Here is a 26,318-nt window from a genome sequence, read left to right on the forward strand (position 1 = left end):
AAATATAAGATCCCTGGATAACTATGTTATCTTCAGAAGACGACTCAAGAGTTGGCTCTTTCCTATATATACCAACATACTCAAACAGCAATGAACTGCATATCTCTGTTTATGTAAACATTTATGATTGATTACATTTATACATCTAGATATGTGTATGTCTTTGTACAAATATGTATAATAACTATGTTTTTTCTTATAATACATACATACATACTCTTTATGCCACTTTACAACTGTATATATTACTAATGATTAAATACACACACATATAATATTTATATATATATATATATATATATATATATAAATATATATATATATATATATATATATATATATATATATATATATATATATATATATATATATATATATATATATCACAAAAACAAAGTTGTCCTCATGTGAAAGCGCACTTCCAACAGGTTATATAAACGGGAAGAAAAAGCAAAGCCAGCAACTCACAGTGAATTCTTTAAGCAGTTTCATTATTCCAGGCCTTAAGTTATAAAATCATCTCTGGACACGTGTTTCAAGGTCAATCCTTTCTTCAGCAGAGAAAAATATTAAAGTGTTTCACCCTCGTAGGTGCAGCCAGTGCTGGAGGTGTTCCAGGCATCCCTTTCTTACTGAAAAGACCGGCATGGCTTCAGCTTGTCTAATTACAGGCACCTGATTAGTCTCTTTAAATACTAGTCCGCCCCAGTGGGCCTCTCAAGTGAGCAGTGCATGCTGGTTGTGGTGGTCCTGCAATTTTTTCATTTTGCCCCAAGTGGGTTGCTGGAGCCAAACTAAATAATGACCCAAAGTGCAAAACCTTTGTAGGCGAATCCAAAGTAAAATTGTCAGATTTGCTATGAATAACCCAACCTGATTGCTCTTATGTGACAATCCATTTTTAGTCACACAGACCTGCTTCGATGTGCAGTGGTGCTGCCTTCCCGGCTGGACAGGCCGGGTAATTATCAAAAACGAAGTTGTCTTCATGTGAAAGCGCACTCCCAACAGGTTATATAAACGGGAAGAAAAAGCAAAGCCAGCAACTCACAGTGAATTCTTTAAGCAGTTTCATTATTCCAGGCCTTAAGTTATAAAATCATCTCTGGACACGTGTTTCAAGGTCAATCCTTTCTTCAGCAGAGAAAAATATAAAAGTGTTTCACCCTCGTAGGTGCAGCCAGTGCTGGAGGTGTTCCAGGCATCTCTTTCTTACTGAAAAGACCAGCATGGCTTCAGCTTGTCTAATTACAGGCACCTGATTAGTCTCTTTAAATACTAGTCCGCCCCAGTGGGCCTCTCAAGTGAGCAGTGCATGCTGGTTGTGGTGGTCCTGCAATTTTTTCATTTTGCCCCAAGTGGGTTGCTGGAGCCAAACGAAATAATGACCCAAAGTGCAAAACCTTTGTAGGCGAATCCAAAGTAAAATTGTCAGATTTGCTATGAATAACCCAACCTGATTGCTCTTATGTGACAATCCATTTTTAGTCACACAGACCTGCTTCGATGTGCAGTGGTGCTGCCTTCCCGGCTGGACAGGCCGGTTAATTATCAAAAACGAAGTTGTCCTCATGTGAAAGCGCACTCCCAACAGGTTATATAAACGGGAAGAGTTGCTGGCTTTGCTTTTTCTTCCCGTTGGATGGAGGGACCATGTCCTGTGCCCAGCCCTTCGTGCCTATCGATCAACTTTTTACTCCACAACTGGTGAGAGCTGTGCCACCTTTCTATTTGGGAGATCAATCAGAACCAAACTACCACAATGGACATCGGTCCTAACAATGAATGCTGATAAGGTTCGTGTCACAGGTAGTTCTAAAAAATGCAAAATGAAACATATGCAAATCAGCACCAATGCGACCATGAAACAGTCTTTGAGAAAGCGGACTGGATACTGGACAAACAAAAATGGAAGCAGAAAACAGACACTCCATTTGCTGTCAATTCTTTGAGAGTTGTGACGTGCAAAGGACATTGGCAACAGTAAATCCCTCACATGGGACTCATCACACTTTAAACACCTACCTCAATGTTCGTCAGCTCCTGAGCAAGGTGACCCAGCCTGAATGTTCAGAGAGAGCACTGAGCCTAAGTCATCAATGCGTAATGACGGTGCATGTCAACTACCTCAAACCACCTGTCCTGACAGGCCAGTGCGAGTGCTTCGGCGACTCATTAAGGAATGTGATGCTAATGTTGTTTGTACTTTTTATTTAACAAAGGGGGAAATGTAGTGTCCTTGATATCATGCGTGCTAGGGCCCTCACTGTACTGGGTGGACTCTAGACAAGAATGCAAAAATTTTTGTGTGTGAATGTATTTTGGTATGTAACAAGTGCACTTTGTGATTCGTTAACTTGTTACTGAATCGCAAATTTGATTTGCAACTACATACCGATTCGGTATTGGGAAGGGGCGTGTCAAGGGCGTCCATTCCCAATACCGAATCGCAGAGGTATGTATGATTGTTTTGTGACTGTGAATGCAGTCGTAAAACAAACGCAGTTACCACCTACTTCAAGTAGGTGGTAACCCATTCGCAAAGGGGAAGGGGTCCCCAAGGGGACCCCTTCCCCTTTGTGAATGCATGCAAAAACGTTTTTTTAGAGCAGGCAGTGGTCCCACCGACCACTGCCTACTCTTAAAAAATGAAAATAAAACTTTTCATTTTTCATTGTTAAACGCATCCTGTTTTCCTTTAAGGAAAATGGTCTGTATTTAAAAAAAAAAGATTGCTTTATTGAAAAGCAATCACAGACATGGTGGTCTGCTGAGCCCAGCAGGCCACCATCCTTGTGATTGTAGCCATTCGCAATGGCTCGCAAATTGCAACCTACCTCAGGAATATCGATGAGGTAGGTCCATTTGCGAGCCCTTGCGAATCACAGTATGAAACTCCTGGAGTTTCATACATTCCAATAGCGATTACTTAATTGTGATTTGCAAAAAACTCGCAATTAGGGAATCACTATTGGATAAAATGATACATCTGGCCCAAAGTGTGTTTGCTTGTATGTGCATATTTGTGACAGTGTCTACTGTTTGTGTTTTCATGTACATAAACTGTGCACAAGCATGGATGCTTATGTTCCTCTTGATCCATCTGGCGCTAACTTACTGCAGGATGGAAATAGTAGCATCGTGGAGAATGTTTGAAGCCCAATATTTCAGCTGCTTTTCAAAACATTTTAATTTCACAATGACTGGATTCTGGTTCATGTTGAGCTTTTCTGATATGCAGCCATGCACATTACGTATTTCTATTGATACTTATGCTCTCGCTGAACAACTGTAGCTTGATGGAAAATATGTCTTATTTTATGTGATGGGTATATGCTAAAGGAAAATACTGGCAGCACAAATCACATTGCTATGAAACATTTGCAGAGCCCTTTTGGTAAATTCTGAAAAAAAATACTTAAGCCTAATGGCCGTGGCAAGAATAACCACAATAATGCCTTTAAATGCTACTAGCTGAATTGAAAGCCAAGCTTGAATTTAACCACATACCTTCTTTACTTACTGTTTTAGGGTGGTGAGCACTGTTATTATCACGGGACAGTCAGGGGAATGGAACGCTCAAAAGTGGCCCTATCAACATGCAATGGACTTCAGTAAGTATTCAACAAATTTTCAAACATACATTTGGTTGCTGCTCATAGGTTCACACAATGATGGATAGCAGAGGCAAACATTCCACTGGCGAACGTGAAAGGAATAATCTCTTTTGTGAGGGCTTGTAGATCGAATTCACAAGGGCTTGTAATCCCCTAAAGACGAGTGTTACTTGTCCTACAGTCTGAATTAATCCATTTCTTCTTACGATAGAGGCTCATACACTCTTTTCTCTAGCAGCAATTTTATTTTGCTGGAAAGACTTCTTACTACCCCCATTTCTGTCCCATTGTCCTTCTGGCCTACCCCTCCAGTTCTGTCCCCTTACCCCTACCTTGGCCATGTTTGTCTCGTGCTCCAACTCTTAGCCCTCTTTATCAACACCATGCTTTCCCCGTTGTTCAACTTTGCCTCCTTATGGGCTTCCCCCCTTTTTAGGTCTAGCATAAACACAGCTTTAGCTATTTTGCCACCCTGATGTTTTCAAAAACATGTCATACAAAAATACTTACATATATAGGCAGTGGCGGCCGGCAGCTTTAGGAGGGAGGGGGGCGGGCGGGACACACACACACACACACACACACTCATTCTTTCACACACAGACACGCATGCATGCACATCCATTAACACACTCATACCATTCAAACATGCACGCACCAAACATTAATTTTAAAAGATCGCACACACTCATTCTTTCACACACGCACACACGCACGCACGCACGCACGTCCATTAACAACACTCATAATACTCAAACATGCACGTGCGCACCAAACATTCAATTTAAAACATCACACACATACACACACACACACTTACCTTCAGCTTCCAGGTCCCAGGAGGGTTGGGACTGCTGCTTTCCCTCATTGGCTGACCTTAGGTCAGCCAATGAGGGAAGGCAGCAGTCCCAGCCTCGTCACAGAGTGGGTTGGGGGTCAGTGAGACTGCTGACCCCACCCCACTCTGTGACGAAGTGTCACTGATTGACACTCGCCTTGGGCACTTCAGGGCTTAAACCTGAAGCGCACAGGGAGAGTGTCAATTGGTGACGCTTTCCTCGTCACTCAGGGGAGGGTCTCGAGGCACCTTTGCTGAGCCGAGGAGGTCACGCCCATAGGAGCTGTGACCTCCTCAGCCCAGCAAAGTTCAGCTCAGGCAGCCAGGAGTGTGCGCAAATCGTGCGTGTCTGTTCCTGGCTGCCTGAGCTGAACATGGAGAGTGTCTGTCAGGCTGACCTTTGTTCAGCCTGACAGACACTCTTCATGAGGGGCAAAAGGTGGGGGGGGGTGTGGCCCGTCCGCCCTAAAGGACGGGCTGCCACTGTATATAGGGGCTCCCAGTTGACACTCTTTTGCCATTGGTCTGCAGATAAGTCACTCAAATTACACTCTCTCCCACTCCAGCAAAGGTATAGAACCACAGACCAGCCCACTCCAGTCCTTCGATGTGTTTACTTTGAATTAACACATTTTGCCCTGTACATATAAACATACACCTAAAAAATAGTTCCCCCAAAATAGAAAATATTAGACACTTACACGTCCCAATGGCTGATAATTTCCATGTATAATAGGGTTACATTGACATTTCTTTGAATTACGATGTTCATACCTCACTATAAACCAGCTTTGACATATTTATTTATCCTACTAAAATGAGCACAAATCATTAGAGTAGCTAATGTGTATATGCAAATTTCTAAATTGAATCCAACCCCCCACCTGTTTGTGATGACATTTCAACTACTTGAGAGAGCCTTCTAATAATGATGTCTTTCCTGTTGGAGTGCTATATCAGCACTGTCAGTATGCAGAAACACTTCTCAATTCAAAGACAATGCTTACCCCCCATGAAATTAAGCTCTCTAAATGTTTGTGTTCTCACCAGTGAATAAAAGTTACTATAAATAGTAGGGTGTGATCACAAACCTTTTTAGAAAAAAATCAAGAAATGCATTGAAATCTAATTTTAACTCATTATTATGAACCAACTTTTGCAAATTAAATAATCCTATGGAAAACAAGCACAGATTATTAAAATAGCAGAAGTGTGTATGCAGTGTTTTCCACTAATACCACACCTCTCAGCTTGGTGCAGGGGCAGGTCATTTGAAGCTGTTACTTCTGACTTGAGCTGGACCTCTATTAACATCAAGTGGAACTTCATGAAAATATTTCTGTGTTTTTGCAGTTGACTTGTGAAGCACACCTAGTAACTGTAGGAAAGTACCATCTTGCCTGGCATGTTACCCCCATTTTTACATGTATTTAAGTTTGTTTTTGCCTGTCTCACTGGGATCCTGCTAGCCAGGACACCAGTGCTCATAGTTTGTAGCCTGAATGTGACTAACAGTGTCACTGTGGCTCTGCTAACAAGAACCTCAGTGCTTATGCTCTCTCTGCCTTTAAAATTGTCACTATAGGCTAGTGACCATTTTTACCAATTCTAATTGGCACACTGGAACACCCTAATAATTCCCTAGTATATAGTACCTAGGTACCGAGGGTATTGGGGTTCCAGGAGATCCCTATGGGCTGCAGCATTTCTTTTGCCACCCATAGGGAGCTCAGACAAATCTTACACAGGACTGCCACTGCAGCCTGAGTGAAATAACGCACATGTTATTTCACAGCCATTTTCACTGCACTTAAGTAACTTATAAGTCACCTATATGTCTAGCCTTCACTTGATTAAGGTTATGTGCAAAGTTACTAAGTGTGAGGGCACCCTTGCACTAGCAGAAGTGCCCCCACATAGTTCAGGGCCATTTCCCTGGACTTTGTGAGTACAGAGACACCATTACACGCGTGCACTACATATAGGTCAATACCTATATGTAGCTTCACAAAGGTAACTCTGAATATGGCCATGTAACATGTCTAAGATCATGGAATTGCCCCCCATGCCAAATCTGGAATTGGGGTGCCAATCCCATGCATCCCAGGGGCTCCACTATGGACCCCGGGTACTGCCAAACCAGCTCTCTGGAGTTTTCTCTGCAGCTACTGCTGCTGCCACCCCGCAGACAGGGTTCTGCCCTCCTGGGGTCTGGGCAGCCCAGTCCCAGGAAGGCAGAACAAAGAAGTTCCTCTGAGAGAGGGTGTTACACCCTCTCCCTTTGGAAATAGGTGTTGAAGGCTGGGGAGGGGTAGCCTCCTTGAGCCTCTGGAAATACTTTGAAGGGCACAGATGATGCCCTCCTGGCATAAGCCATTCTACACCGGTTCAGGGAGCCCCCAGTCCCTGCTCTGGTGCGAAACTGGACAAAGGAAAGGGGAGTGACCACTCCCCTGTCCATTACCACCCCATGGGTGGTGCCCAGAGCTCCTCCAGTGTGTCCCAGACCTCTGCCATCTTGGATACAGAGGTGTGAGGGCACTCTGGAGGCCTCTGAGTGGCCAGTGCCAGCAGGTAACGTCAATGACCCCTCCTGATAGGTGCTTATCTGACTAGCTGGCCAAACCTCCTCTGAGGGCTATTTAGGGTCTCTCCAGTGGGCTTTTCCTCAGATAACGACTTGCAAGAATTCACCAGAGTTCCTCTGCACCTCTCTCTTCGACTTCTGCCAAGGATCGACCGCTGACTGCTCCAGGATGCCTGCAAAACTGCAACAAAGTAGCAAGAAGACTACCAGTGTCATTGTAGCGCCTAATCCTGCCGGCTTTCTCGACTGTTTCCTGGTGGTGCATGCTTGGTGCATGCTTGGGGGCTGCCTGCCTTCATCCTGCACTGGAAGCCATGAAGAAATCTCCAGCGGGTCGACAGAATCTTCCCCCTGCTTCAGCAGGCACCAAACTTCAGCGTCACCAGTACTCTGGGACCCCTCTCCTCCTGACGAGCGTGGCCCCTGGAACACAGGTGGTGGACTCAAGTGACCCAGACTGTCCAGTGGTCCAACTGTCCAAATTTGGAGGAGGTAAGTCCTTGCCTCCCCTCTCCAGACAGTAATCCTGTGCACCACATGAACTGCAGCTGCTAGGGCTTCTGTGCACATTTCCAAGAAATCCTTCATGCACAGCCAAGCCCAGGTCCCCAGCACTCTGTCCTGCATTGCTCAACTCCCTGAGTTGATCTCGCGGGACCCTCTTTTGCAGTGTTGAGATGACTGCCGTGTTCATTCTTCTTGAACCTGTGTTCAAGAACTTCTGTGGGTGCTCACAACCCACTTGCACACCGATATAGCCATTCATGCTCCCTTTCACAGACTCATACAGCCACTCATGCACTCACTCACAGATCCATACAGCTACTCACGGGCCAACTTACACAGACCCATACAGACAGTTACACACCTACTCACAAGACTCTTAAAACCACACATTCAGTCATACACCCATAGAGCCACTCACACACCCACTCACAAACCCATATAGCCACCCACACAACCACTCACTGACCCATAAAGCCACTCATACATTCACTCACAGATCCATACAGCCACTTACACACCCACTGACACCTTTAGATCCTGTCACACACCCACTCAGAGACCTACACAGCCACTCATTCACACACTCACAGATCCACAAAGCCTCTCCCACACAGCACAGATCCACACAGACCCTCAGGCCCCCACTCATACACCCATACAGCTACTCACACAGCCACTCACACACTGTTACAGCCATTCACACTGCCAGCCACACACTTATACAGCCACTGCCAAACCAAGTCAGAGAGCAACATATACCCCTCACACACCCAGGCACACACCAATACAGCCACTAACACACCCAGCCACCCACCCACAGAGATACTCACACTCCCATACAGCAACTCACAAACCTACTCTCAGATCCACACAGACGCTCACACACCACTCACATAACCATTCAAACACTAAAACACTTATTCAAACTAACATGTAGACATATAGCAAGAGGTATTCAGACATCCACAACCAAACATATACCATATAGTTTTTCTTTCTTTAAACTGGAAAAAGCGGTCCTAACCAGAACCTTGCTTTTTGGTCTTTGGAACTTGTTTTTTGCTTTTTTGTATCTTTTGGAACTTTTGTATTTGTGTTTTTTTTTCTTAATAGCAACTATAAAAATAGATGAAGTGCAGAGGTAAAATGCATACAACTTGAGCAACATTTTTTTGGTAAAAAAAATGATTACAGTGGCTTTTTACAGCCTCTATCGGAGCAGGAACAGACTGCTTCCCAGCAGTGATTACTTTTTTGCACAATGTGCAAAGTGTTCCAACTTTCAACAGTTCTGGGATCAGAGTTGGAAGATTTGATGTTAATGCAGGTGGCACTGTAAGTAAGTAAGTGAGTAAGCAATTTATCATTTGTATAGTTGATTAAAACCAGTGCAATACAACCAGAGTGTAAAAAGTGATGTGACCTGCATTTAAAAAAAACACAGTTTAAAAAATAAATATAGAACCCATTTGTATAGCAATTAAAATTACAAAGTGCAGCATTAACAATTGAAATTTGTAGTCCAAAAAGGAGTCTTTGTTTGAGCATGAGCATAGTCTTACGGTCTCCTCTTATGAATCAAGGGGGCCAGTTGCCAATGTTGCGAATCTTCCTTGTATTGTAGACCTAAGAAAGTGCAAAATGCAATGTGTCCACGAAGAGAAGGGGAGTTGCCTAGTAGTGTGTCCGTTAGGATGGCTTATTAGCCAGGTTCCAGGCTTTTAGGTCGAGGGTTGCTCACTTCTATTACGGCTGCAAAAGCAGATGGTACAGTGTGTACAGTGCGTAGGCTGGCTCTTATGATTTTCTTTTCACCAAGCACAAGAAATTTTACAAGCCTGCAATTAAGCTGCTGGTCCTCTGGCTTAAAACAGGGCATCACTGCCTGTGTCCATGTGTGGATCCCTCTTAAATTGAACTGAGTTCTGGGCAGCTGAGTCCTTTCTTCTTTTAGTTTGTTGCAGATGGATAGCAAGTGAGGCAGATCCTCTGTGCCTTTGCTGCACAATTAGCAGCATTTGGGATTTGCCCCCTCTGCCATGGTGGAAGATGCAGAGCAGACGGAAGTATGACCAGGCCATGTTTCTGGAACATTTCCTTTGTGTTCCTGGAGTACTCTAGACTAAAGTATTTTTGAGGAGCATGTTTGCAGTAGCCATTGATCATCATCCAGGCATGGCTTCGGGCTGAGAATATGGCTTTCTCTTCAATCACTAAGAGACATTTGATTGATTTCTGTACCACGTTTTTAAGGACTGCTTGAATGGTTGGGATGTTGCAGAGCTGGGACAGCCCAATACTTATAAGTGATTGCAGCAAGGAAGCTTCTAGCCATTGATGCACTTCAGTACAGCAGTTCTTGGCAAAGCAGGTGGTTCAAAGTATAGGGATCCTCTTTTGCAGATCTTGTGCCAGCAAACTATAAATGCTCCTTACCTTGCCAATGACTGTTTGGTTAGTCCGAACTCCAGCTGGATCTGTGCGGTTGAGATGTAATTTGTAATGTTAAACATGATTCTGTAGGCCTTGACTAGAGTGCTGTCCAGAGTTTTAGAATCTCTGCCTCTCATGGCTTCACTACCATAACTGACTGTTAGTAAAATTTTAGAATGAACTACCTGGAGAAGTGGTAGAAGTGTCAGGCCTGTCAGTTTCGATTTTAGGTTCTGCAGCATCACTGCAAAGGCCAGCCTTTTCCTCCTAATCGCTTCTCGCTCTTTGGCGAATTGGCCTTCCTTATCAGTAATTAAACCTAGGTAATTGTAATGTACTGCAGTCTGATTTCTGTGTTCCCCAGATGACTGTTTTTTTTCCGGCCCTAGTTGATAGACATTGGTTTTGTCTTCTCAAGGTTTACTTCCAGGAAGTTTTCTGCTACATATGCCTGCATTGCATTGAGAAGGTGTTGCAGGCACACTTTTGTGTGACTAACTAGGACCACATCGTCTGCATATAAAATGGTGGGCAGTGTGGTACCCCCCCAGCGTGGGGGCCTTCGAATTGCAGGCGTTGCTCATTTGATGGGGTCTGATAATCCAACTTCAAGATTTCCACACATGGCTGAATGGTAAATCTAAAGACAACCAGTTTACCATTGAGTCCAATAGAGAGAGCATCCCCTTTTTAGATCTCAAAATAGGGGTAGAAAGAGATAAACTCTTTGTTACACTATACCGAAAACCTACAGAGAAAAACACACTGCTACACTACTCCAGCCACCACCCGAGAGGCCTGAGAGACAACCTCCCTTTTGGCCAGTTCCTCCGCATTCGGAGAAACTGCACTAGGAGATCAGACTACTTCAGAGAATCCAACATCCTAATCAAAAGATTAGTCGAAAGGGGCTACTCTAAAAGACTTGTGAAAAGAGCAAGGAAACATGCATAGTACAACCACAGAGAAGCTCTTTTAGAACCCAAACAATTGAACCAAGATTGCAATAGACTAGCATGTGTTACCACATACAGCCCGGCCAGTAATGATATCAAGAAAATAATCTTACATCATTGGGCACTGATTAAGGAACACCTCCACACACAAGAAGCACCACTTTTTTACTTCAAGAAAGGTAGAAACCTTAAAGACACCCTCACTTGCGCACTGTTACCACAGTCGCCCAGAAGAAAGGTTAACACACTATGGGATCTACCAGTTGTAGTGGGCCACTACAAATGTAGTAACTGTGCGGCATGTAAGATGCCCTCTAACACCACAGAATTCTGCCACTAAAACTATACACTCACCATACCCAAATTCACTAACTGTAACACACACAACGTAATATATGCAGTTTGGTGCCCCTGTGGTTTGTTGTACATCGGACAATCCTGCAACATAAAAGAGAAACAGCAGCACTCATCCTCCTGGACCTCTCCGCAGCTTTCGATACGGTATGTCATCACACTCTCCGCACACGCCTCCACAACGCTGGAATCCAAGACAAGGCACTTGCCTGGATCTCGTCATTTCTCTCAGGCAGAACCCAGAGAGTCCGCCTCCCACCGTTCCTGTCAGAAGCCTCCAGAATCATGTGTGGAGTTCCCCAAGGATCTTCACTCAGCCCCACGCTCTTCAACGTTTACATGGCCCCCCTCGCCAACATCGCACGAACCCACCACATCAACATAGTTTCCTACGCAGACGACACTCAGCTCATCCTCTCCCTCACGAAAGACCCTACAACTGCAAAGAACAACCTCCAAAACGGACTTCACGCCATCGCCAGCTGGATGGAATCAAGCCACCTCAAGTTAAACACAGATAAGACAGAAATCCTCATCTTCGGCACCAACCCCTCAACTTGGAATGATTCCTGGTGGCCCACCTCCCTAGGAACAGCGCCCTCACCCACCACCCATGCACGCAACCTAGGCTTCATCTTGGACTCCACACTCAGTATGACTCAGCAGGACAATGCCATCTCCTCTTCCTGCTACAACACTCTCTGCATGCTCCACAAAATCTTCAAGTGGATTCCCGTCGAAACCAGGAAAACTGTCACCCACACCCTGGTCAGCAACCGATTAGACTACGGAAACACCCTATATGCAGGAATAACAACCAAACTCCTAACAAAACTGCAAAGAATCCAGAACGCATCCGCCCGCCTCATTCTGGACATCCCACGCCATGACCACATTTCCCCCCACCTCAGAGACCTTCACTGGCTACCAGTATCAAAGAGGATCACCTTCAAACTCCTCATCCACGCACACAAGGCCCTCCACAACACAGGCCCAGCCTACTCAATGACAGACTCACCTTCCACACCCCCACCCGAAATCTTCGCTTCACCAGCCTCGCCCTCGCCTCTATCCCCCGCATCTGCCGCACCACCTCCGGAGGAAGATCCTTCTCTCACCTAGCCACCAAGACCTGGAACTCCCTACTGCTCCACCTTTGCCAGACCCAAGACCTCTTGACATTCAGGAAACGCCTCAAGACATGGCTCTATGACCAGTAGCTCCCCCCCCAGCGCCTTAAGACCCTAACGGGTGATTAGTGCGCTCTATAAATCCTTGATTTATTGAAAAGCAGGATAAAATGCAAAACAAAACTACGACATAAAATGGCAAATAGTGGAACAAATCTCCTTGGGACCAAGGGGGTGGACAAAGAATATATCTTAACAAAGTGGGAGCTTTTTTGGATAGAAAAATGTGGCACCATTAAAGAAGGATTAAACATGATAGAAGATTGGCGCCACGCCTCCCTCTGAGACTTATATCGCGTATGTCCAACATACATATATCCCTTGCCACTTATTGAAGTGGCCCCCACATGTCATTATTTCCTACATATAGATCCACTAGGGATATCTTTTATCAACACAGACACCCGCATTCCGCCACCATGCGCAAAGCGGCACAAAATACTTCCTGTTCTGGACTACCCTTTGATGTACTGGTCCTTGTTTATAGCTTAATTGTCCATAGATACCAGCCTGAGCCCCATAACCTCCGCATACACACAGTACAGTATCATCGTATAGATAGCCTCACTCAGGGATTTGCACCTCTTGAAATAGCGCCACGGTTGTGAAATGTTTTTTGATCAAATTGGGCCTCCCCGAATGTCAGAACACTCTTTGAGCGTTTTTTTGCAATTGCGCTCTCATGGCGGATCAGAGAGGGACTCTGCCCTTTCCCTCTTCCGTTTATGAGATACACATTAGTACACACGCGCGATCACATACGCGCTACTGCTGCGGACCAGAAAGGGAACAATTCACTCTCTGCTTGTTGCCTTATCTTCTATGGAGGAAAATGATTGACTGCCATATGTCTTGGGAAATTCTTCCCAGTCTTCAGCATCGTCCATCAGGATTGCTACATGGAACATTGCTGGCTTAAAGAGCAAGTCTGGGATAGCCGAATGGGAAAGGACACTAAAATCTTTTGACGTCATTGCTTTACAAGAGACTTGGGATCAAACAAATAGCTTTTCCCTAGATGGCTTTTGTCATTTTTGCATTCCAGCTACAAATAGTGTGGCAGGTAGACCTAAGGGGGGATTATTAAGCCTTTTCAAACTGGATATGAAAGGTATTTTAACTCAATGCCCCTCGGGCTCAGTAAATTGTCTAATTATTGAGCTTTCCACCCAGGATAAGGGTAAGATCATTTTTATAAATTTTTATAATTCGCATGCAAATGATTGCACCAGTCAAAATTTGGATGACTTGGATAAATTTTTGTCAGTCTATAGTATAAATGTTAATACGTTTGAGTTAATATTATTAGGGGACTTTAACATACATCCATGTACCCTACCATGTATTAGGAGGGATGAGGAAGGCCCTCCCTTTTCCTCAACTGGTCATCCAGAACATATTAGGCAGGGGGATTATCTTGAGCTTTTCCTCACTAAATGGAACTTATATGAGTCTGGCTGTGGAGACGGGAATAGTAGGTCCCCTACGTTTAAGGGCAAAGAAAATGGTACTATTATAGATTATATTTATCTGTCTTCCTTTTTGTTAAATAGTGTTTTAAATTATGGTACAGAGGTGTCAGTTTTTAGTGATCACAATCCTGTTGTACTCGTTTTTAAGAACACTGAACTGATTTCTCTCAAATTAGTCGCAGAGCGTGGGGGCTTGAACCTTAAAGTCAAAGACCAGAATCGTAGGTTGAAGTGGACAAAAATAGTCCCTGAAACTTTTTTTCAGGAGGTCTTATCTAAAGTGGAGGATGAAATCTCTATATGTCTAGCGGAAAATCCAGATTCTAAGGAGGTTATAGTAGCATTTGATCAGATTTGCTTAGAAATTAATCGTAGTCTCCAGGCTAAATCTAGCCAGAAGGCGCTAGAGGGCAATAGATGGTTTGATAAGGAATGTTCTAAAGCACATGGTGTACTACTAAAGGCATTAAAAACTATTCCTAAAGATCGATCAAAAATAGTAAATGCTAGGAAAATGTATAAAAAAACTATTTTAGAGAGGAAAAGGACTCTGAAAGATAATGCCTTGGCTCAACTTTTGGATCCAGATACCCTAAAAAACAGTGGTTTATTCTGGAAAATAATAAATCAGCCCTTTTTTTCTGATGAAACTAATACTCCTTTAGAGGCAAACATTCCAGATGAGGGTTGGATAAAACACTTTAGTCAGATATACTCTAACATTGGTCCTCCTGGTGGAATTTTAGCAGATGAAGATGGGGAAACCGCCCCTGACAAGGATGCAGTTATTTTTGCAGTTGCAGATGTTGAAAGGGCTATAGACCTAACCACAAAAAACAAAGCCCCGGGCCCAGATGGGGTACCTTGGGACGTTTTTAAAAGTTTTCCAAAATTTTGGTCTAAGGTATTATGCAAGGTTTTTAATAATCTTGCATTTGATAAAATCCTGTCTTCCTGGAAGAAATCTATAATTATACCAGTGTTTAAAAAGGGTAATAGGCAAGACCCATCTTGTTACAGGCCGATTTCACTGATTTCACTGATTGATTCCTCAGTGAAAATTCTAGGTCGAGTTATTTTAAATAAATTGAACGATTGGCTAACAGAGAAAGGGGTCCTAGCAGATGTGCAGTATGGTTTTAGACCCAAAAGGAGTACTATAGATCAAGGCTTGAATTTGTATTTATTAATAGAGAAATACACGAAGGCGAAGGAGGGTTCCATGTATCTGGGGTTCATGGACCTCTCGTCAGCCTTTGATCTTGTAAATCGATCTAAATTATGGAAAATCTTACTTGACATGGGACTGGACAAGGCCCTTGTTAACCTCCTAGTAGATTTACATACTGACCTAACAGCTTCTGTTAGAGTTACTACTGCGGGGCGATGCACTAGCCACTTTAACTCAGAAAGGGGAGTCAGGCAGGGGTGCATTCTGGCTCCCCTTCTTTTTACTATTTATATAAATGCCTTGGAATCCACGTTAAAAGATGCTACCCAGGACACCCCACGGATAGGAGAACTCGGTATTCCGGTTCTCCTATACGCGGACGATGCTGTCCTGCTTTCTCGTACTGGTGTTGGTCTTCAACGATTATTGGACGCCTTTGAGGTTTTTATGACTTCCCTGGATTTAAAGATTAATGTTAAAAAGTCCCAGATTATGATCATGGGTAAGGGTAATAAAAATAAACTCCCTAAAATGTTTACTTGTGGGAGGCAAGAACTGTGTAGAGTAGCAATATTTCCATACTTAGGGATCACTTTCGATGAGAAAGGCTCCTGGGGCCCCCAGATAAAAAATAGAAATGTTGCTCTTGTAAAGTCGTCTTCTGCTCTTCGGGGTTTTATGAATAAACTCGGGGCGAGGCCAATTGTTAGTTTGCTAAAAATTTATGAAGCAAAATGCCTTGCAATAGCAACGTATGGAAGTGCGATATGGGGCTATTGTTCTATGGAAACTATACAGATTACGGAAAATAAATTTCTAAGATCGGTTCTCTCTCTTCCCCAGTCTACTCCCACACATATTGTCCATACTGAATTGGGTGTGGGTTATATTTCAGACTTGATCAAACTGGCCCCCGTTCTAGCCTGGCCAAAGATCTGGCTGAATCAAGAAATTCCGCTCAACCACTCCATTTTAAAAGATTGTCTGCAGCTGGATAAAGTAAATAAAATAGCGTGGCTAGTTTATATCAAAAATTGTTTCGTTAGATTAGGGAGATCTGATCTTTTTTATTCTCCGGAATCAATAACTGTTAAAGATATTGGACTGATTAAAACCATGATGAAAGATCTGTTATGTTTAGAAAGAGAACAAGTTGAATATGAGAGACCATTGGTGCGGGCCAGTATTATTTTGAGTACTTATGTGGGCCCTGAATTATATTTGTCTATTGTAAATCAACCCTTTCACCGGTTTCTACTTACACGCTTTCGGTTTAACCTGATCCATCTAACTCTTGGCCATTTTCAAACCTGGTCTCCTCCGGAAAAAGGAACACCGTGTAATTGTGATAATTTTTCGATCCAGAATACAATGCATTTTGTGTTATTCTGTGATCATTACGCGGCCTTAAGAAAGAAATTTTTGTTCCCAATTTTAAAGGAGGAGGGGTTTATACAGGTAAAACCTGCCCTCTTGTTCTTACAGTTATTGCAGACCCCTAGGATTATGTTCCATGTCGCTAGTTTTTTTGTGGGAGCTGTTAGGGTTAAGAAAAAGAAGTTCGCCATCAATCCGATTATTTTATTGTAATGAATTGAGTGACTAATTAACTTTTTTTTAGGAAATGTAATTTCTGAGACTCTGGGAGAATATTAATGTTTCACGGTAAATGATGTTTTTAGGATGTCTTACTTTAATGGCCCTCCTTTTAAACATTGTAGATAATATGAATTGCTGATTGCTTGTAATTTTTGATTGTTCCGTTTTTATGCCTTTTTATGATATTTATTTATCGAAATAAAGTACTTTGACTGACTGACTGACACTCTCTGGTTCCAGCGTTGGCAGCTTGATTCCAGCTGCTGATACACCACATCGTTCTTCATTTTCTGATTGGTTCCAGTTTGGACCAATCATAGGAGCGGTTGGTCGCTCCAAAATGGTTGAATATTCTCTTTTTAAGCCAGCACGACGGACATACGTGCGGCTTACATTTAATTGAATCCGAAGCTACACAAGTGAACGTGTGGGGCCAGACAACTTGCCCTGGCCTCCTGAGTAGACTTTCCGGATGCTCACTGACTAGTAAGTGCAGATACATAAAAAAATGTGAATATGCCACTTTATTCCAGACACCCATACTTAGGCCTGCTCATACACTTGTCTTTTAGATATCCTGAGGCCACTGTCACATTTTTGAAGGGCTTTCAGTGCCTGAACTACCTCAATATAGAACACTGAATACTACATCAATTAAATTGGCCCCCAGACCAGAGTTCACCACGTCTTCGGGTTACATTGAACTACTCTACATGTAAGTAGTCACCGGCTACCTTATGACCATTATACTTTCCACTGTACAAACACAGTACCATATTGTATGTCATTTTCCTAATAGGAAGATGCCCCAGACCACAAGATCGTTATCCAATACTGGATTTTAGGTGAGTGCCTAACCCCTCCCCTAGTAATAAATCATGGACACCGATTAATAAGGCCTTTAGTAATTAAGATAATTTCACTATCCCTAGGTGCTACCGACCAGAGTTCATTCCCAGTCCTGATGATGACCCACCATTGATTTATTTCTACAATTGGGTCGAAAGGTCGACATATCATTGAATGTGGAATATAAAACTATAAAGAAATGTTATGTGACTTCAGGGCTTTCCGGATTGATGGAGCCGCTAGAAGTCCATATTTGTCTTAATCCACCTTCTGTACATATTGTATATATCACCTTCACTTCTCTGCACAATATTCACTTTCACTGGTTTTAATTAGGAGCACCTATTTGGACAAGTATAACCTTGTGTTTGCAATAACATGTTAAGAATATGCATAATGCAATAAATCACTATTGATGTTACATAGATTGTACACTTAGAATTATTTAGTTACTAGATTACCGTGGAAGTCTAGGTGTACTTCCCCCTTGCTTTGTGTGGGAAAACAGGGCTGATTGCAGAGGCCCCCTAACTTTTTGCCCCCCTTTTCCACTTTTTGCTGGTGTTTTCCTGACTCTGATGGTGCCCTGGGTACTGCTAACCAGTCCCAGGGCATGTGCTCTGTGTAAAATGGATATGCAAATTAGGCTAATTATAATTGGCTAAGTTAACCTACCTATAAGTCCCTAGTATATGGTAGGGCATGTAGGTTTAGGGACCACAGCATAGGTGGTGCACCCATAGGTGCACTGCTGAGGTGCCCAGTGTCATTTTAAAGGCAGGCCTGCCTTGCTGGCAGCTTTTAAAATAAAGTTATATGCAAATTCGACTTTGGAATTAAAAGTAGTTCCAAAGTCTTAAACTACCTTATTTTTACATATAAGTCACCCCTAAGGTGTGCCCTATGTGCCCATAGGGCAGGGTGCCATGTAACTATAAGCAGGGACCTTATAAAAATAGTTTTATAAGCCCTGGTGAGGTAAAAACTGCCAAATTCGTTTTTTCCTCATTGTAGTAAATGGCCTTCATAGGCTAAAATGAGGAGACTTTATTTTAATTTTTAAAGTCTCCTTAAATGATGCATACCAAGAGTTTGGTATCAAATTAATTGTTGTATTAAATCCCACAACTTCCAGTTGTGGGATTTAATATAACTTGTTCAGGTAAAGAGTTTTAAACTTTACCTAAAAAGTTGCCAATTTCAGCCCTGCATTGTTTTTGCTGCTGTGCTCTGATTGGCCAGCCTTTAGCAGCTTGGCCAAGCTGCCTTGATGAGGTGTGAAGTGGCCTGGCTTCACACAAAGGAATTTGCCTGTGGGAAGGAATCTCCCCTCAGCAGATGGTGAGGCAGGAAGGGGGAGGGCTGCCAAACTGGTCTTCAAAGGCAGAGAAGGACATTTGGAGCAACCAGCAACACCCCCACATCCTGCAACCCCAGACAACTAGGTGCCCCCTTTATTAGATTAGGGGGGGGCAGGAGAGGGGTGTGTTTATGATTTTTAGCCACACGAGTGGGTGGCCTCAACCAGATGTAACCTCCAAAAATCAGATTCAGTCATGATGGATTTTTAGAGAATGTTGCCTCCTGGGATTGATTTTTGCCACACTTCCCAGGAAGTGGTCATCACAGGGGGAAGGACCCTGCACCTGATTGGAGAACCAGGACCCCCCTGCTTTTCACCCAGGAGCAAGGATAAAACTGGCAGACCTGCACCCACACCTCAGTTCCCTACCACATCCAACAAGGAAGAACAACATAAGAAGAAGGACTGCCCTGCTGGACCCCTGGCCTGCACTTGGAACCTGCACTCAGAAGGACTGCACCAGCTGCACACTTGGGCTTCACAACAAGAAGGACTTTGCCTGGCTTCAACTGGTTCAAGGAGGGACTCCCTGTTTGCTCCAGGTGAAAAATTGCTATCCAGAGTCCCCTGCACCAACTCCTGAAGAAAGCGACCAGCTGACCACTGTCCAGTGGCCAAAAAGGAGTTTGCAGCAGGTGCATTCTGGGAGTTGTAGTCCGCACCCCCCAAGGACCATCTCAGAACTTCTGGACCCTTGGGGTGAGCTGTGGACCCCAAAAGAACCTTAAAAGCACATCTGGGAGAAGCCCCAGAAGTTTGGAGAAGTTTGGACAACTTTTGTAAAAAAGCTCCATAGAGTGACAGACCCGCCGTGGCAACTCTAGCCGGCTTGCCTCAACCGCAACCACGGCCTGATTTGCTGGTTCATCCCGGTAAAGAAAATCTCTGAAAAAGCGACTAAGTCCGAAGGTAAAAATCTCCACCGAGGATTCCAGCATCGCGTATCCGGAGAAGGGCTCCAGGAGGTCGGATTGGACTGGCAGGTTCGTCCCGCTGAAGAAAATCTTCGAAAAAGAGACTAAGTGTGAAGGTAAACTTTTAACCGAGGCCTCCCGCTGCCTGTATCCGAGCAGGGCTCCATCACGGGCGGCCTGAAACTTTGACTTTGCCCCGGTCGAGGTGCAACCAGATGACCCGATTGGCACTTTTTGTTTCTAGGTGCTAAAAAAAAAAGAAATCTTTAAAAATTCATATCTCCGTTTCCCCTTATCTGATTTTATTTGTTTTGGTGTCATTTTAAAGATAAAAATATAATCTATTTTTATAAATTGGTTTTGGATTTTCAAACTGTTTCCTGTGTTTTATTTAATTACTGTTTTGTGATATTTGAATGCTTTACACTCTGTCTCCTAAGTTAAGCCATTGACGCTCGTTGCCAAGCTACCAAGGGTTGAGCTGGGTTTAATTTACTGAGACCTAACTGGACCTAAGTGGAGGTTAGTGGCCTATTGCTAAGTGTAGGTACCTACCTGCCCTTACCAATAACCCATTTTCCAACACTTTGACCATCATTTCACTTTTATTTACTACCCTGGTCAAAAGGGTTAGAGGATATCTACCTCATTGTTTTTTACTTAATTGTATTAACAAGGTGGCGTCAAGCCACGTTTTGTGGCTTAATTCCACTTTGTTAATACAGCCCCTTCACATTGAGCACTTTGCGTGGAAGGGGCGTGCAATGGGTGTTGCTGTGGGCGTGCCACAGCAACAACCATTACATTTTGACACTGCCTCAGATTTACGAGTTTTCCTAAACCTGAGGCAGCTCCAAAATCTAAAGCCACCCCAGGGGTGGTGTTAGCATGGTGCAACGAGGACAAATGCTTTCATTTCTCCTCGTTTGTTGCTCTTTCTTTGTGTGCTGCATTCTAGAGCACACATAGAATGAGCAAATCGCCTTTTAAGATTGCTTTTGTGCAGGAAGGTGCTCCTTCCTGCACAAAAACAATCTCCTCCTCAACGCAGCCATCCTTACACTATGGTGCAAGCGTTGCAGCGCTAGCACACAGCAGTAAATTTAGCGCAGGTGCAGGGGGAAACACAGGGGTGCGTCGTATTCTAGTAAATACAACGCATCCATGAGTTTTTAAAATGACGGTGCGTGATGCTGCCAAATTTGGTGCAGCAGCGCTCACCGCCATTTTCTGTTGAATTTGGCCCTTAATGTAGAGCTGGAACTCTGGATCGGTTACTTTGCTTGCCAGGCCACTGATGTTACATGAGCAAAAACAGGGGATGGATTTGCTCTGCATGAATGACCTACTCTGGTGCAGATTTTGTCATTGGTTGGTGTCTCCATTGATGGTTCTGGACAGCCACCTGAGATCAGAATGCGTATTTAATTGATCTGATGGGGACTGAAGTTAACTATGTCTGACATTGGGCACCCACCCCCTTGTGGGCGACTGCCCTCATGCTCCCCTGATCACTGAACTGGTGGTTTTTATTGTGCTGATCGCTGTGTTGCCAATATTGGGAGGAGGGAGGGGCACCCTGTATTGTGTTGGAGAGTTATGTTTATCCCCCACACCTTGAAATGCTTGTTGTTCGGCTAGTTTTTTGGGGTGATTTATGGTGATCTCCAGGTGGCCTTTGCGACTTCACGCTCTGAGGTTGTTTCTGGCCTGATGACCTCTATTGTGATCAACTCGTCGACCTTATGTCGGCTAAGCTTGGAACAGTTGACAGTAGCAGTAGGATATTGCCTCTGTTCAGGATATCACAGTTGCCTTTTAACTTTTACCCAGGTTTGAGAAGTAAGGTACAAGAGTCGAGCTGTGGGTTGGAAAGGTGATGTGTTGTGTAACCCCACCTCCTGGGGTACTGGCTGGCTGAACTGGTCCTAGTTGACAGATTTGTCTCCCCTTCTCTTGTATTGCTTTCATCTGCCAGCAAAGTGGGGAAGTTGGCTTGTGGGTGCCATCATCTGCTAGCTCTTGACAGACTGGGCCGTATGTGCTAGATTTCCTGGTCTGTGGGGCCCCTGTGCTCCCAGATAGTATTCGGTACCCTGAACCCGAGTCAGGAATGCCTGCAGTTGGGGTCATTCAGGGCAGCAGCAGGGTTGTTGATGAGCTGTGTGGCATATTGGAGCCAGCAGAATTCCGTAAGGGGGCACTTGGAAGACCCCTTGTCATGCCTGAAGTGGACCTTTTGTCCTCTGATGTTAACATTTCTGATACCTCTTGCATGTCAGCCCTCCTGAGATTTTTGTGAGGAAGGAGAAGTTCTTCTGGAGTCAGTTGGCTGGTATCTCCTGGGTTGTCTGGAGTTTTGAAAGCTAGGGCTGGATGGTGTATCCTCCAATAGGTTTGCTGTGGTCGGAAGATGGGGTACATGGCTGGTTGGTTCGTGACTGTTTGTTCCGGCCTTTCCTCCTTTGCATCCATCTTTGTTTGGTGTTTTGAGCTGGTAGTGTCTGAATGTTGGTGGGAGCGACTTGCTCTGGGCATGTCTCCCTATGATCTGATGTTCTTAAGCTAGGGGTGCAATCTCTAGTGGTGGACTCTTTCTTGAATTCATTTAGGACATTGTTGAGCATACACAAGAGATTTGAAGGTTTCTCCACAATCAGACCGCAGCTGCAGATTAGTTTTGCCTTCGACTGTGCCCATTTTATTAATAAATTGTAGTCCCCCAACTTCTCATCAATGCCTGCGATGTGGAGGGCCAGTGTTGAGTGGAGTCAATTGTATGTTCAGACTGGTACTGAAGGGCCTCCACAGACCATTGCATGGTATTTAGCAGGGATGTCCATGTGTTATCCATCTGCAGTACAGCCTTGCTGCCTGAGTTTGCCCTTCTCCTAGTGTCCAATTCTGGCTCTGCTCTGTGATCTTAGTCTGCAGGAGGAGGAAGGTCCCTGTGATGAATTTAGCTAGTAGGAGGCCAGCATTTCTGCCCACTCCTGGTTACCCAAATAAGAGAGGACACCCTGCTCATCCTCCTGATGTTTTTGTTCCTCAGGATCTGCTTCGGGCCCTGGCTGTTCTCAGTGTTCGGGTGGTTGTGATGATAGTGATGCAATTAGTGTGCCCATATTTGACGGAATACCTTGAGGGAGTCTTGGGGTAGTTGGACCAATGTCTTGGTCTGTGATGACCACGTAGGCAGTGCAGATGTCCCGGGTAGGGGAACTTCCGGGTTGCTTGTACTATGTTCTTGCTGGGTGTGCCGGTGTGCTGCTTCATGGCAGGCTGCCATAGGCCTGGTCTTTTGGCTCTCTGAGTCTAATGCAACTAGGAGGGCTGGTGGTTGCGATTGCGCTCCTTCTTTTGTTAAATCTGTGTTTCTATGTTTTACCCTGACTGAGCCAGAAGGGGAGGCCCCCTTGTCCTTCTTGACCTCATGGAGATTAGCTTAGTAACCTTGGGTGTGGGTTCCCCTAGTGTACGGCTTACATTGTAGAATGTACATCTTATATCTTGTGAAGCTACACTGTTTTCCGGCAGCCTTATTGTTGCTTATTCTTGCTTTTCTTCGCTCCGCTTTTGCTCTTAGTTTTGCTTCCCTCAGCTGGCTGGCTGACTGGCTTGGTGGCTTGCTTGTTTTTTGGATGCTTGCCTTTTCCCTTTACTTTGGCTTTTTGCCTTTCAAGATGCCGTTCAAGATGATTTCAATGAGAACAAGCTTTTTTTGCATTTGGCACTGTGATGTCAGCTGGGGAGCACCAGAGAGTTGAGATTTCTTCCTCTGTTTTATGGAGCCTGTTCCTTGGTGCCCTTTGGCACCTTTTGACGCCTCGCCCTTCTCATGAGTTGCTGGAATGCCTTTACATTTGTTACAATGGGAGGGGGCACAAGCATGCCTGTCTTTATGCTGGCCCTTGGAGTGCAAGCGGAGTGGCCGGGCTGAGGTGAGAGCACCTGTAGGCGTTTGGCAGTGATTAGAAGTGAAGGAGGAGAGAGGAGGATGGAGGCAGCTGAGGAGCACATGGATCAGCAGGCTGCACCAAGACGTGGCTAGGCCGCCTCTGCTGCCTCCGCAAAACTCCCTGGCGAAGCCTCTCCTACCAGGAGGCCTTGCCGTGCGATCACACCACCCCCTTCATGCTTCCTCTCACCTAAGCTTCAGTATGGAAACCGCCTCTGGCACGCCTCCGGTACATCTTCAGTCAATAAAAGGCCAGCAGGCAGGCAGACAGACAACGAGGAGGCTCCGACCACCAAGGTTGTGAGATTCTGGGTTACCACAGTCAGTGAACGATATGCAGCAATGCTTTCGGAGGTGTGTCAGAGGTGTGTCAAAGGTCTGTGGCACTGTATCGAATCGCTCTTCACCTGCACACTCTGCCCAGGTGTCCCAGTCCAAGCCGATGCAGTCGGGGCTCCCCTAGCGTCAATGTCCATCCCCTTCTGTGCACCAAGCATCACAGCTCTGGCTCAACTTCCCCACTCCGGGAAGGAGAGCCCTTGAGGGCACCGCAAAGGGCTGGCTGCTGGGCTGTGCGGGTGTGAAGCTTGGGCTGACTAGAGCACCACAGAACTGGGCCGCATGTCTTGGTCTTGGGTTAGAGGTGCCAGAAGCAGCTTGCACCTTAGAAGGGCTTGGAAGGGTTACAGTGTTCGTGAGGCTCATTCAAGCTGCAGAACTGCCTTCTCCTGTTAGCATAGGCGGGCACGAGCACACACGCTGCCTTCTGTGTTTGTGCAACAGGGACCATTTGCGTGAGATAAGAGAGAAAAAGAAAGGTATCTCCCGAGAGGATACAGGTACGTGATCAGTAGAGCCAATAAGAGAGATAAAAAATATGGCACTGGGTCACAGGGAGCTAACTATGCAGCACTTGATGTTGAGGTGTCTTGTGAGTCTTTTTCAATTTCTGCCCTTGCGAAGTGGCAAGGGTGGATTGTTCTCAGGTGTTTGTGCAATCTGCTTATGCCATGCAAATTTTTATGACTTGTCCTCCTAGAAAGCTCCTTATTACAAAGGTCGCATTTTACCTTCTTCTCCCCAGAAGGAACTGAAAAATATTTCCACACGATGGATTCTTTTTCCTGAAAGAGTTCTTCTTCTTCTTCTGAAACATCTTTCCTTCTCGTCCTCTCCTATGCCATTTTTTTTAAATGCAGAAAAAAAAAACACCAACAAAACATAAAAGGCTCCAACTGCACTGTAAGGCTGTGAATTTAAAAAAAAATGCAAAAAGAACAGATGATGGACGGAATGCTGAACAATGCAAACATTCACCCCCAGTCACAAAGACCTGGGTTTAATCCATCATTTTTTTGCTCACTTTGCCACCCCAGTTTGGACTCATCCATATACAAATCAGTCTTGACCCTGTTCCTAATGGTCCAGGTCCTCCCTGGATCAGAAACAAGCATCCTAGGACCAGTTTCAGGGTATCACCCTTCATCAGCTTGGCTAGCTTGAATCCAGTGTCGCAGGGAGCACAAGACCCACATCTGGGCATACCCTTCCCACTTGGGGCAAAAAATGAAAAAAGAACAGATATTTATCTTGTTCCTATTTTTGGCATAACTATATCTAAACTAACCTCACATTCACCAGTCCAATCAAAGAATAGTTCTACCTGGAATCTGTACCACCAGTATACCCACAAGCATTCCATCCATCACTTTTTTGTATACTTCAGTGTGATTTCACTAGTGGCATTTTCAGCATGTGGGGAGCCCTCAATATTTCTGGGTGCAATTTTTCAAACTATTACTGTTAAGAGCTGCATTGTTCTGATTTGAATACTAAGGTGAAAAGGGTCCACATGTTACAAAAATACACTTTTTAAAAAAATTTAGAAGATATTTTGTCATATTTTTATATGGCTTTATTTACATGGCAAATATTTTCATGGCTATGCTCAACAGGGGCTCCTAGAGCCAAGCCAGACCCTTTGCTCAGCTATCCCAATTAATATAGTGACTCACCCATCAATACTCAGTCTCAGTGATTTGAGGTCACTGCTGTCACTGTTGCAGCACAAGGTCGATCCCACTTGTACTATCAGCCCAAAAACGGACCAAAAAATTATTGAAGGGGTATCGCACCCCACACCTCCACTCCCTGAAGCTATGTACCAGGGTTGAAACTGCTTTGCAGCTTTGCTACTGCTGTGCATTTAATTCTTATGGCAGAGCTGGAATTTAAAAATCTTTACTTTGGGAACTCATGTCACGACTTACGTGCTGCTTTACCCTGGAGTCCGCAGAACGAGTGGCGAGGATCTTGTTCCTAAATGTTGGGCCTTGGCCCAGGTAGGGGTGACTCTTTCTGGTAGCCACATTGCTGCAGGCAATGGATACGCCAAGAGCAGGCCGTGTCCCTCAGAAGTAGTGCCAGAGGGAAAAAAAACCTGAAAGGGGAAAAAACCTCCAAAAGGAATGGTTCCTGCACAAGGAACAAAATGAATAGGTAATAACAGG

General features: G+C 44.5%; 1 protein-coding gene across 1 annotated transcript in view; it reads left to right on the top strand.

Annotated features, from left to right (window-relative positions):
* Nucleotides 1-26,318, top strand: part of ADAM23 (ADAM metallopeptidase domain 23) — an 842,294-nt gene that overhangs the window by 396,372 nt on the left and 419,604 nt on the right. Inside the window, exon 5 of the mRNA XM_069225976.1 lies at nt 3,532-3,614. Coding sequence (XP_069082077.1) covers nt 3,532-3,614 — 83 coding nt within the window. The remainder of the gene's footprint in view (nt 1-3,531; nt 3,615-26,318) is intronic.

The sequence above is a fragment of the Pleurodeles waltl genome, chromosome 3_1 (genome assembly GCF_031143425.1).
Source record: "Pleurodeles waltl isolate 20211129_DDA chromosome 3_1, aPleWal1.hap1.20221129, whole genome shotgun sequence".
In the NCBI taxonomy this organism is placed as follows: domain Eukaryota; kingdom Metazoa; phylum Chordata; class Amphibia; order Caudata; family Salamandridae; genus Pleurodeles; species Pleurodeles waltl.